Source organism: Podarcis melisellensis (assembly GCF_964234715.1).
Source record: "Podarcis melisellensis genome assembly, chromosome: 10".
NCBI lineage: Eukaryota > Metazoa > Chordata > Lepidosauria > Squamata > Lacertidae > Podarcis > Podarcis melisellensis.
In genome coordinates this window covers 69,515,781-69,529,856 of record NC_138542.1, presented here as the reverse complement: position 1 = coordinate 69,529,856, position 14,076 = coordinate 69,515,781, and the positions used below count along the sequence as shown (strand labels likewise).

General features: G+C 46.6%; 1 protein-coding gene across 2 annotated transcripts in view; it reads right to left on the bottom strand.

Moving 5' to 3' along the window:
* EXOC4 (exocyst complex component 4) overlaps window positions 1-14,076 on the bottom strand; it is a 352,759-nt gene that overhangs the window by 302,168 nt on the left and 36,515 nt on the right. For both annotated transcript variants that reach the window (XM_081926878.1, XM_081926879.1), the window contains exons 4-5: window positions 8,401-8,585; window positions 6,831-6,940 (exon numbers count right to left, since the gene is read on the bottom strand). In XM_081926878.1, the coding sequence (XP_081783004.1) occupies window positions 6,831-6,940; window positions 8,401-8,585 (295 nt within the window). The remainder of the gene's footprint in view (window positions 1-6,830; window positions 6,941-8,400; window positions 8,586-14,076) is intronic.

The window sequence follows — 14,076 nt, the reverse complement described above, 5'->3', positions numbered from 1 at the left end:
GGAGAAGCATCATGAGCAATCCAGCCGGAACCGGGGAAGCAGGAGCAGCTGGAGGAGGTCCAAGCCTGGAAGAAAGGTACAGGGCGTTGGAGATCCAGTTGGCGCTGCAAACGGCGAGGCTTGAGGAGAGGAGGGCTCAGGATGCAGAAAAGGGAAAGGAGAAAACCACCCCGCTCGCCAGAAAGGTGCCAGGATTGGTGCAGAAATTCGGGGGGGATCCCAGGAACTATCATGCCTTTAGAACAGAGATGCAATACGCTCTAAACTTGCAGTTTGATGACTTCCCCGATGAGGAATCGCGAGTGGCGTATGTGATTGGCCATCTCGAATCCGGGGCGAAAGATTGGGTTAGACCCCTGATGGCAGCGAATAATGAGATCTTAAAGGACACGAGGAAGTTTTTTCGTGCCATGGACCTGATGTTTTCCAGCGATATTGAGCAGGGGGTGGTGCGAAGGCAGTTAATGGCTTGCCAGCAAGGAAGCAGATCTGTCCGTGAGTACTGGACTGAATTTACCATGTTGATTCACAAATTGGGGTGGGACCTATCGGCGGAGCCCATCCAAATGCTTTTCGAAGAGGGGCTTTCTTCAACCGTCAAAGATGAGCTTTCCCGGGGCCCCAGGGCGGAGTCTATGGACCAGTTAACCAAATCTGCGCTGGCCATAGGAGCGCGCCAGGAGGCGAGGGCTATGGAAAAGCGGGAAGGGAAAGGAGACCGTTGGAGGGAGTTCCGCATTCCAGACATTCCAGAGCCACCTTTCCCGCCGGCAGAGCCGATGGAAGTTGGAACAGCGCGGGCGCGCGCAGTTTCAAATCCCAGTGAAGGGCGGAAAAAGGAGGGAAAGAGCGCCAAGAGATGTTATCTCTGCCAACAGCCAGGGCACTTTGCCAGAGTTTGCCCACAAAGAAAGGAATGGCAAGGGATGGCAGGAGCTGTTGGGGGAAAGGAAGAGGAAGGCAAGGAGCAAGTAAAAGCCAACGCCTGGCTGCCACCGTTGGGGCACAGCAGCCAGGCCAAAGAGCAATGAAAGTGCCCATGCCAGAACCCCCCAGACCCGCTTTAGTGATAGAGGTGTTACTAGAACTGCCAAACGGACACCCACTAAAGGTCAAGGCGCTTTTGGATTCAGGCAGCTCCTGTAATTTCATGAGTAAGGAGTTTGCAGCTGAGCACCAGATACAGACTATCCCTTTAAGTAACCCCTTGCAGGTGACTACGATTGACGGCAGAGAGCTGTTGGGGGGAGAAGTTAGCCAACAGACTGTCCCGATGATAATGAGAGTGGCAAGGCACACCGAACAGATAGCGTTTAATGTGGCCATCCTGGGAGGAGCGCCCATCATTTTGGGGATGAGCTAGCTGGCGCTACACGATCCGCTAGTGGGCTGGCATCAGAGGGTGGTCTCCTTTGGGTCAGCGCATTGCCTAGAACACTGCAAGGAGGGGAAGGTTTCGGGAGGAGACAGAGTCACCCTAGCGGGGATGGAAGTGATGGACAAAGGGAAGGTGCCCCCGCAATACGCAGATCTGAGCAACGTATTCAGCGAAAGGGAAGCAGACAAACTGCCACCGCATAGACCCTTTGACTGTCAAATCAACCTACTCCCAGGGGCCCAACTCCCAGTAGGCAAGCTGTACGCCATGTCAGACAGGGAGATGCAGGAGCTGAGGGAGTTCATTGACAAAAACTTGAAGCGAGGTTTCATCAGAGAGTCCCGAGCGGTGGGGGGCAGCCCAGTGTTTTTTGTGGACAAAAAGAACACAGACAAACCGAGACTGGTGTGTGACTTCAGGGCCCTCAATGCAGTGTCGGAGCCCCTGGCTTTCCCTATGCCCCGAATTGATGACATTTTGACCAGAGTAAGGAAGGGAAAGATTTTTACAAAACTGGACCTGCGGGGGGCGTACAATCTGATACGCATAAGGAAGGGAGATGAATGGAAGACCACCATGTTTACCCCGTTGGGAGCCTTTGAATACCTCGTTATGCCCTTCGGTCTACAAGGGGGCTCCGCGTGTTTTCAAGCTTTTATAAACCACGTTCTGGGACCTTTGCTCTACAAGAATTGTGTGGCCTTTTTAGACGACGTGTTGGTGTATTCGGAAAATGAGGAACAGCATGTGAGGGACGTTCGAGAAGTGTTGGGCAGGCTGCAAGCCAACCAGCTGTGGGTGAAACTGGAGAAGTGCCAGTTTCATACCAAGGAGGTGGAATTCCTGGGGTACCGCTTGTCAGACAAGGGATTGGCCATGGATCCAGGCAAGGTCCAAGCGGTACTGGAATGGAAGACACCGAAGACCAAGAAGGACGTGCAAAGATTCTTGGGATTTGGGAACTTTTATCGGAAGTTCATCAAGAACTTTGCCCACTTGACGGCGCCCATCACCGACTGTCTCAGCAGCAAGAAGAAATTTGTTTGGACGGCAGAGGCGGATCGAGCCTTTGAAGAACTGAAAAGGGCTTTCGCCTCGGAAGAACAACTTCTGCATGTGGATTTACGAAAACCCATGAGAGTGGAAACAGATGCATCCGACCGGGCGGTAGGGGCGGTCCTTCTTCAACCGGGGAGGAGTGCGTCGGAGTGGAGACCGTGTGCCTTCTTCTCGCGGAAGCTGAATAAGTCCGAGAGGAATTACACGGTGTATGACAGGGAACTACTTGCCATTCACGAAGCATTCCGGAGGTGGAGACATTTATTAATTGGGGCACAACACAAGGTGCAAGTGTGCACCGACCACAAAAATTTAGAGTATTGGAGAACAGCTCGAGTGCTCAACCAACGACAAGTGAGATGGGCACAGGAATTCTCCAAATTTAACTTTGAGATTTGTTATGTGCCAGGCCCAGAAAACGTCAGGGCGGACGCGCTATCACGCAAACCAGAATATTGGGAAGGGGAGGGGGTGATCGAAGAGAGACATGTCATCCCGGAGGACCGCTGGGTGTGTGGGGCGGCGATGGTGGGGCAACGAGAACTGGTGGAGGAAACGGAAAATGATGAATATGCCCAGGATAAGCTCAGAGGTCTCAGGGGGGAGGGCGAGAGCCCCGGAGGTTTTGAGGAAAGAAATGGGGCATTGTATTACAAAGGGGCACTGTATATACCCGAAGGTGAATTGAGGGGGAGAGTACTCAAGCAGTTGCATGATAGCCCCACGGCGGGACATTTTGGGCAACACAAGACCATGTGGTTGGTTACCAGGGAATTTTGGTGGCCTAAGGTGAGGGAAGATGTAAGGGAGTATGTAAGAGGGTGTGACCAATGTCAGCGAGCCAAAGGGGAAAGAAGGGCGCCGGCAGGGTTATTAGAACCTTTACCCACACCAGAACGGCCTTGGGAAGCGATATCAATAGATTTTATGACGGATCTGCCAAGGTCCAAGGGGAAAACAGCCATCATGGTAGTAGTAGACCTGTTAACTAAGATGTGCCACTTTGTAGCATGCTCACATGCAGTCACAGCGGAAGAAACGGCGAAGTTGTTTGTGGAACATATCTTTAGGTTGCACGGGGCTCCCTCGAGGGTGATCTCAGATCGAGGCAAACAATTTACTTCCAGGTTCTGGAGGAAGCTCATGAGCTTGTTACACGTGGAAGTCAATTTTTCAACTGCCCGGCACCCTGAAACCAACGGGCAGGCAGAAAGGGCAAATGGCATTCTTCAACAATATCTTAGGTGTTATGTCAATGACAGAGAGAACGATTGGGTCGAAAAGTTGGCGTTGGCAGAATTTGCCTACAATAATGCGGAGAATGTGTCCACAGGGATGAGTCCCTTTTTGGCTAATTACGGGTGTCACCCCAGGGCATTTCCAGGGGAAGGAGGGGAGAGATGGAGCGTCCCAGCGGCTGAACATTTTGTAGAAGAGATGGAAGCCATCCATCAGCAGCTCCAGCTCAACTTAGAAAGGGCTAAGGCACAATATAAGAAGCAGGCAGACAAGAACAGAAGGGAAGGTGAAACCATAAGGGTGGGGGATCAAGTGTGGTTGTCAACCCAAGGGTTGCCGTTCAAAGGGGGTTGTAAGAAACTGAGGCCCAGAAGATTGGGACCCTTTGAGGTGATTCAGCAGGTCAACCCGGTAGCTTTCAAACTCCGATTACCCAATCACATGAAATTGCACCCAGTGTTCCACAGGTCGTTACTGTCACCATACAGGGGAGGAGGTGAAGGGGAGCACGTCAGGGGACCAGCCTTGGAAGAGAGGGAACGCCGCAACCATGTAGCGGAAATCCTCGATTCCAGGTGGAAGGGAAATCAGGTGGAGTATTTAGTGGCGTGGGAAGGGGAACCGGAGTCAGAAAACACCTGGGTAAGTGCGCAGGAAGTCAATGACGAGGTTTTAACAGAAACGTTCCATCAAAGGTTCCCGAGGAAACCTCAGCCGATAGCAAGGTTTAGGAGGGAGTATTTCGGCACCACCGATGAGGAAGAGGAAATGGAAGGGTTCGCGGAGTCGGAGTTGGAAGAGGGAGTGGACTCTGATGACGAAGAGTACCTAGAGAGTAGGAACAGCAACAAGTGGAAGGAAGTGTTCGCGACGTCGGAAGATGAGGGAGGTTCTTTCAAGGGTTTTACCTCCTCACCGCCAGTAGGAGAGGAGACGGGAGGGGGTGAAGGGGGCCCTGGAGGGGAGGTGGATGTCAGGGAACTGACATCTAAAGCGCCGGAGGCGCAAAGGCTCACTGAGGGTGAGAGAGCAGTAGCAGCGGAAGAGGGAACCAGTAGAGGGCGAGCAAGAACTCCAAGGGAAAGTGAGTCGGAGGGATGGCTCAGAGACGCTTCAAGCGAAACCAGTGGGGAGGTCTCAGGACCTCCTATAGGGACACCCACACCTCGACGGAAACTGTCACGCCGAGAGGCCAGACGACGTGTTTCCGTTAAGGAGCTTTTATGTTGGAAACGTTTCCGAAAGCAGCCACTTTCGGATTCTACTAGTGATTGACGCAGCCATGCTGGAGGGGCTCCGTCACAGGCAGAGGTTTGAAAGCCTGATCAAACTCTGAGGGACTTCCATTTTACGCACAAGCAGCTCATCGTCCCATCACACCCTGCTTCTACTGCATCTTTTTATCTCAAAGGACAGAGGTTCATGGGGCCCCACTGGGCTACTTTGAGAGTCCGTGAAACTCCACCTCCAGCAGAATTCCCATTGCTGAACTTTCCCTTGCACCAATTTGCATCGCTAATAAGCAACTAGGTAGGAGCACTGGAAAGACTCTCAATAATTTCTTGTCTTTTCCCACTTCCAAACAGTACTCTGCCCAATCCTATGCAAGGACAATCTCTCAAAAATTTTGAATCATGGAATCAGCTCCATAATATTTACCTTACGCAAAATAGCAAAATGGAGAGGGAAATTCAATGGGGCAAGAACCCTAAATTTCACACACAGAGATTGATGTGGTCAGAAGTGGTAGTGATCAAGAAAGATATCTTAGGGCTGTGATTACTGTTGTTGTTATTAATTAAATTTGTATACCACCCTTCATCTGAAGATCACAGGGTGGTCCAGAACATATAAATACAAACTGAGAAAACAAAAGGCATAATAAAACAAAAACAAACCAATATAAAGGGTTGTAGAATAATAATCACCCCAAAGCCTGGTTACAGAGAAACAATTTTGCCTGGCTCCTAAAGATACATAATGAAGGCAACAGGTAAACCTCCCTGGGGAGAGCATTTCACAAACTAGGAGCCCCCAAAGAAAAGGCCCATTCTCATGTTGTCACCCTCCAAAACTCTTATGGAGGAAGCACATAAAGATGGGCCTCAGATGATGATTGAAAGGTCTGGGTCGGTTCATATGGGGAGAGGCAGTCCTTGAGATATTGGGGTCCTGAGCTGTTTAAGGCCTTATAGCTAAAAACCAGCACTTTGAACTGGAACCAGAAACTAATCGACAGCCAAGATCAGTGTAGGGCCAAGATCAGTGTAATATGCTCAAACCATCTTGCCCTGGTGAGCCATCTGGCTGCCAAATTCTGCACCTGCTGAAGTTTCTGAACCGTCTTCAGAGGCAGCCCTACGTATAACACATTGCAGTAATCTATATAGAAAGATTATATATAGCTCACTGAACACGTCAAATCAATGTGAAGTGGCAAAGAAAAAAGGCAAAATCCATGCAAGGGATTATTAGGAAATCGATTGAAAATGAGCCAGTCAGTATCATCATGTTTTAAGTAAACCTACAATGCTATGCTATACAATGCTGAATCCACATCTGATATACTGGATACAGTGCTGCTCATCCCACTGGTTGGGGGGGAGGTGTATTGTGGGGCTAGAAAAGGTGTAGAAAGGGACCAACAAAATAATTGGGATGTGGCAGAGTTCTCCACTGTTATTTAAAACATCTCCAAAACAGATGCAAACTGGGAACACACACACACACACACACACACACACACGGCACGTTCTACTCAGAAATTATGAATTCCACAATTTAAACTAAGGTTCTGTTCAATTCCCCCTCTCCACTACTGGTTCTCCATCTCACACACCCCTTCCCAAAAAAGGGTTTTCTAAAAACAACAATGAGTTGGGGGTGTAGCATTTGCACCTAATATGTAGCTGCTCCTGTTATATGCCTGCACTGGGGACAGCCTTGGAAGCACAACTGAACGTGACTGTAGGCAAACACATGAGATTAGAAAACTGCTGTCACAACCCCCTTATTACAGCTTGGGTCATCTCCATACCTGGTATTCACACTTACTTCAACCATCTCCAAAATTTATCAGTGTGGTTGGAGAAAACCACACACATACTTAACGAAAAAGGCATATGGAAACGTATTTTATTATTTTGCCACTCACCACTGGAGCTTCCAGAAGTGCTGAACTGAGAGGAGTCAAGGTACTTGCGAGGAGTAGACAGGCTAGTCACATCGAGCAGAGGCACAGGGGAGGCATCCTTCACATGCGAACTGTAGCAGAGAAAAATGAAACTTGAAATAACTCCTGAAGTAGACACAGTCAACAAGCGGAGGTGCAAATGGGAAGACTACTGCTCTTCACAAAGCAGATCCTTCACCCACGGATGCTCCCCACTCATGGTGGAATCAAAAGTAAAAGTGCCCAATTCAGGTACAGAACTAGTCTTACCATCAGGTGACATGAAGCAAATATTTCGGGCACCAGAATCTACAGAGTGCCATTTTCCTGTCTCCCCTCACAATCCCATGACCATTAAAATATGGAGGGGGGCTCTCACTTTGAAGCTTTCTTTCAGTGAAAATTGTCCCGTTCTGCACTGTCTATATTAACAAGGCTATCAAAGCTACTAGTCACAGTGGCTATTGTTCTACCTCCACGGTCAGAGGCCTTATGCGTTTGAATACCAGTCGCTGGGAATTGCAGATTGGCAGAAAGCTACTGTGCTCATGACCAGTTTGCAGGCTTCCCACAGGCATCTGGCTGATCACTGTGAGAACAGGATGCTGGACTAGATAGCTGATCTCATAATCATAGAATAGATACTAAAAACAGTAAAGAGAAACAGCTCAGTGGCAAAGCAGCTGGGGGAGGAGGAGAGGATACAGGGTAAAGAAAGAGCTGTGAGTGGAGGGGGGCCCTCTTCCCATCCTTTGGACCCCCTGGGAAACTCAGCAAACCTGCTGTACCTGGATCTGGGTGAGGAGAGGATGCAGCTAAATGGAACCCAGCTGTGGGGAGCCTGAGGCAGTACCATCCACCTTGAGCCAGCCCATAAAAAGCAAGTCTAGAGTGAGAGACTAGGGTGATGTACACTGTTTCCAGGATGTCTTCTCACTGTGAGACTTTTGTGAGTGAGCTGAGAGTTTGACGGACCCTGGGTGAGAACCCAGAGGCTGAGAGGGAGAGTGTGTCAGGAGGAAAATGAATTGATGTTGATTTATACATATATTAGTAACTTTGTATTAATGTGTATTTTTTATATGTAACTGTATTTTTGTAATATCTTCTTTAAGCTGTCTGTTGTTTCTTCAGTTTTCTGTACACCTCTTAGATATATTCTTAGTATATTAAGAGGAATAGAAATTAAATAACCAGTCAATCATAAGGTCCCAGCTTCATTCCCTGACATCTCAAATGGAAGGATGAGAAAGTAAGTTTGCCCCAGACCCTGGAAGTCCTCTGCTGGTTTTCATAGACAGGACTAGGCTAGATGGACCAGTGTGTCAGTTTGGTATTAAGTCATCTTCAAATATCTTACAGCTTAAAATGGTCCTAGAGCACTTGGCCAGCCATAAAAATGCTTTGCTACATTGCCTCTTGAAACCTGCAGCAAGCTCATGTTTCTCTCTGAGCAACTGAATATTTATTCAGGTTTGACTTAGTCTAGACAGCTCTTTTCCAAACAAAATCCAAGACCAAAGCCTTCTCTACTGCATCAGAACGGACTAACCTTTTTGTCCATTTTTCTTTGTTCCGTTGTCCAACCCTATTGGTGGACTTAATGTAAAGATGGCGGTGCAGTTCGTCTATTAGCACCAAGTGCATATTCATCTTCTTACTGTGAAGCTCCAGTCTCAGATCACTAAGTCCCTCCACCTGAAGGAGGGGTCCCTCCAGGGAATCCACTGCTGAAACCTGTGAAGAGAATCCATGATATAGTTTAACTACTACTCAGAATTCTCAGTACCCAGTGTTCCAAGCTTCTCCCTTGGTCTAATTATTAAGCCAGCATTAATTATTATATTGTAAAGAGAAGCAAGCAAAAATACAGGACCCTGTCCCAAGGAGCAAGAAATGGATGTTCAAGTACAGGTACTTAGCCTTAATTTCAGTAAGCGGCAAGGAGTTCATGGGATAGGTGCACTTGGACAATACTGTATATTTATTTGCTTGTCATTGTAAGACAGGGTTGGGGAACCACCAGCCTGCATGGGGGTCCAAGATGGCCCATAAGGCCATTTTCCCACTTGCCAATCAACTGTCATCACTGGGTGACACCAACTGATGGATGCAATTCTACAATGGCTAAGCCTGCCCCACCAAGATCTGGCACACAGCCAAAGTAACAGGACTTAACCTGGATCTCCTCCTACAACTCAAAGCTATACTCAGACCTCAGAGTATCTTCCTGGGATCCCATATCCTTATCCCCCAGCCCACTAGGACCCTCCCCAGGGTCTTCTACCTCCAGCTTCCCAATCTCCATCCTCTATTCCTCAATATCCAAGCACCATCTCCACAACACCTCCACAGGACTCACGACAGAGGGGTAAGACCTGCTCATAGGCTTGCAAAGAGGACTGATAAGCAGAGACGAATACATTGGTGAAGCAGACCCCTCCCCCTATCCCCGTAGGTTAATTTTGAAAGACAGGCATGACGGCCCACCTATCATTCATCTGACATCATCATGATATCAGATGATTGATAGATGGTTGGTCCTGTGTTGGGGAGGTAAAGATCAAGCCTGCCAGGACAAAAGGACCCTCCCCCAGTGTAGGCTTGCTCTTAACCTCTACACCAAGAGCAGCTACGTGTGGCCTGCTAGATGTTCATGAATCACAACTCTTATCATCCTGACCACTGGCTGTGCTGGCTGCAGCTGATGGGAATGGCAGTCCAAGAGCACCTGTAGAGTCACAGGTTAGCCACTCCTGCCCTAGACGTATTTTTGCCATTGCTGCATGGCAATCAAAGACATCAAGACGCAAAAGAGATTTGCTCACCAACTACAATCTATAGGAATTTCTACACACACCTTGGAAGTAAACAGAAATCTCAAGCCCAGAGAAGGGCCAAACCAGTGACTACAATTACACTGCAAATGTACATTTGACACAATGTTTAAGGTGCCCTTCTATGAGACATGGTTTAATAAAGCCAATGGCTGATAAATGCTCCAGCAATTCTGTTTAATTTTATCAGTTCATGATTCCCCTGCAGCACTGGAAATACTTCATCACGAAGCAATTAAAACAAAGGTGACCGGCAACAAAAAAGAAAATCGCGTTTTGCAGGAATTCAGTGCTCACGTCTTAAGAACTGCAAGAGGTAAGCAGAGAGCATAAATAGCTTGAAGCAAATTAAACAATATTTCATTTAAAAATCCAAGGCATCGTTAGTATGAGAAATGGGCTTTGTTTTGACACACAGGTTTTAAGTTCACTGAGCATCAACGGTAAGACAATAATGGAGACAGATACCAAAACCTGAATTTGGAAGCATTTACCAAAACATAGACTGTAGTCTAGAGACTCATTTCTTCTTTTTTAAAAGAACTGTCAAGTCTACCTCTAAGCTGTGACCTTCTTGACAAAAATTCTTGCTCGCTAATTTCAGAGGTGTTGGGGCTGGCTGTGATTGCTCATTTGGAAAGGAAATATGAGAATCCGCACATGCTCAGAGACAATTCATTATTGTAACACAGATTCTGATTCAAGTCCTATTCAAACTAATTAATTGTAGCATCATCAAGGAGTTCAAAGATGCCAGAGGCTCTTTCATCCTATGAAGTCTGATCTACAAGGCCTTACTAAGGGTTCCAACGACATTAAGTCCAGCCTTCTGTTTGGCCACAGATACCAGTGCAAATGAGGTGGTGCTGTGGGTTAAACCACAGAGCCTAGGACTTGCCAATCAGAAGGTCTGCGGTTCGAATCCCCACGATGGGGTGAGCTCAAGTCACTCGGTCCCTGCTCCTGTCAACCTAGCAGTTCAAAAGCATGTCAAAGTGCAAGTAGATAAATAGGTACCGCTCCAGCGGGAAGGTAAACGCCGTTTCCGTGCGCTGCTCTGGTTCGCCAGAAGCGGCTTAGTCATGCTGGCCATATGACCCAGAAGCTGTACACCAGCTCCCTCGGCCAATAAAGCAAGGTGAGCGCCGCAACCCCAGAGTTGGCCACGACTGAACCTAATGGTCAGGGGTCCCTTTACATTCTGGCTGGGAATGGGTTACCTTACCAATGCAAAGCTTCCCCAGTCAGGATGGCCTTCTTGGACATTCTGGCTGGGAATGGGTTACTATAGTGCCTGAACTCTTTCTTAGTGGCCCTGATTTGGAGGATCAAGAAGAATATGGAAAATCCAAGTTTAAAAGGCAACATGGTCTCCCACAAAAGTGCTATTTAATGCCAACGCCCCATTTTTCACTTGCTTTTCCTGTTTTGAAAAGAATGACGATACACAAAGACTAAACTATTATATCAACATAAAGCTCTCAGGCAAGCCTTGATAAAAAGCAAACAGAAGTGTCAATCATTTACTGTAGTATTAAAACAGGGTGGGGGAGACGCCAATGGAGCTTTAATTTTCTCCCTTTGGTGAAAAACGCAGCCATCTTTTTTCTAAAAAATTGCCTATGTGACACTTCATATTTGTTGAGACACATGCTGGGGAGTTATGGCCTTGGAAATGCCGCTTTTAAAGTGATTGAATTCTCGAGGTAAACAGTCAAGGTGCAATGTTACACAGGCTTAGAAGGCTTCTTAAGAATCAAAGCTACACTTCAGCAAACCCCATTTAAACATCCTTTCTTCCTCCAGCCACATATTTCATTCTTCATTACTGCCCATTACCAAGACACTTACGTTTAAAGCAAAACAATTCTCTTGAGAAAACACAGATAGCCAGAAAAGGAAGCCAAGCCCACTTCGGGAACTCAGATCATCACACTGAAGTGGAATAATTTAGATCCACTTTTAAATATAGCTGTTTTGGAGCTGCTATAATACCTCCATTCAACATTTCCACAAATGTCATAAGGTATAAAATGGCCTCGTAACCCTCTTCTTCCCAATTATCACATGATGAAGGCATGGGTACTTGTGTTTATTTACGGGTTTATCAAAATTAAAAAATCAGCTCAACATGCCACTTTGGGTACTGATTCCCCCAGGGTCCAGTGCAACATATCCAACTGGTCTGCGGCCTTGTGAAGTTGTTCCTAAATATCTTGAAAGATTTTATCTGGATCCTATCCTGAGAACATCGACAAAGGATTCACATGCTCATCTCGTTTACCCTTCTCAGCAGGTGTCCATATTAGAATAGCACTTCAAAGTTCACAGATGGGCACCAGGAATTAACATTATAGGAGCTTCTATCAGAACTGACCTTTGGGCAATCAAGAATGGCTCTGATAGCAGAATGGAGCATAAGCTTCCATTACTGTCAGTGCATACACTTTAATTGCCTCTCCCCAGTGCAAAATCATTTGGCATATGTATTCAGTTACATGCCCACTTGTAATGGTGTAGGGATAACAAATGCAGCAGATTCTTGACCAAAGAATAATGTCCTGGACACAAGCATTTCCCCCTTGCCACAGAATGGCAAGTGTTAAGAGCCAGTTGGCTGAGAGTAATCTGCTGTGCAAACATGGAGACACATTGACCAAATTCCATCAAGATTGCTCTCAGGATACCCCATTCTTGTACCCAGAGTACCAAATTGTTCTATTCATCCTGTGAATTAGTTGAGACACAGGCTGTTCCGGAGCAGTGAAGCCATGCATCAGCTGTCAAGGGAATGCTTCTGTTTGGCAGTAGCCCAGCTGTTTCACTGAATGTCTGGACATTTTGCTTAACTAGTCACTGAGTTAGAAGTCTACAGAATGCTGAGTTTCCATTTCTTGAACTTCGCCTTCCCACTCTCAAGATAAGACACTTTCAGTCCTGAAAGGAAGTATAAGGATTAGCAACAAGAGCATGTGTCGTAGTCGTCATCCCCACACCGTTTTAGGGAGTGTTTGCTGCTGCTGCTGCTGCTGCTGCATATACCAAAAACCAAGGGCACAATGTCAACAGGAAAGATTGACATTAGCCTTCCCCAGCCTGGTGCCCTTCAGTTGTTTGGGACTACAACTGGGTTTTGGGGGGTTGTAGCCCAAAACATTTGGAGGGCGCTGGGTTGGGGAAGGCCATCATTTGCCATGAAGGCAAGGTGCAGAGAATCCAAGGAAAAAAGATATGAACAGTATTCAGAGTGCATCAAGAGATCAGTTGGATATGGGAGATAAGCAAATGGAATGGTGCAGAAACCAGGATGGATAGAAGGGAGCAGGAGCAGGTGGGTAGGCACAAAAGGTCCAGTAGAGAGGAAAAAAACCTTAAGTGCAGTAGAACCTGTTGCTTAGGCAACAGAAAAACAAACACAATCCAATTATTTTGAAAGGTACTAACCATAGTTGGTCAACAAGAAATCACTTTTACTTTGAAGATCCAATGAAAAAGGGTGGATAAGATTCTATACTAGGTAGAAAATAGAGGACGGCTTTTTCTGTGAAGTGCAAAAACTAGTGCAGTTAAGACAGAAGACTGCTAAGATTTCCAGTTCCCAACTGACAGGTACTAACAACCTTACAGACCACATTCAGATTACTGTTTCTGCTGGACAGCTTCAGAGATGTCATATATCCCCACTCCAGAAGAAGGAGAAGAAGAGGTAGAATATTTCCCACAGATTGAAATCTAAAGGAAGACAGTCTTCCTAACAATCCTCCTCTCCTGAAAATCCAGAACCATTGCAAGAGTGAATGTTAAAAGGACCTTACAGATATGCAGAACTTAAGCAAAAATTACCTTCCACAATTCAACAAAGGAGTCTTTGTTTTGGGTACAATATAGTAATATTAAATGGAGTCAAGGTCATTATTTTTTCCAGTGTTTTTGAAGTGAATAATCCCAATGCCACAAGTGCATCCCACAGGGCAAGTATTTTTACTGAGAGATATCAAAGTAACACACGCTACTGAACAAGTAATACTACTTTGCTCCAGAACACGTCAGTTGAAACATTCATGAAGGTTAGGAAGAACCTCATCACTTTTGGCAGCAGGCCAGACCTAAAACAGCGATTTGACTGAGCCAATGCAGCTCTAGCAAAAATATTACTTTATCATTATGTTTGCTTGCATGGACATAATACATTATGGATCAGCCATTGGAGTTCTTAGGATCAAATACAGCTGTCTTCCCCAAGTTGCCAACATAGCAGAAGGAGTAGAATAAATTGTGCAGAATAAATTGTGGATGAAAACATTGTGGCTGTGCTCACAGGTCCCTTCCACACCCTCTTTGAAGTAGTTCCCCTGCAAAACTAGTTGCTCCTCAGGAGACCATCAGCATCC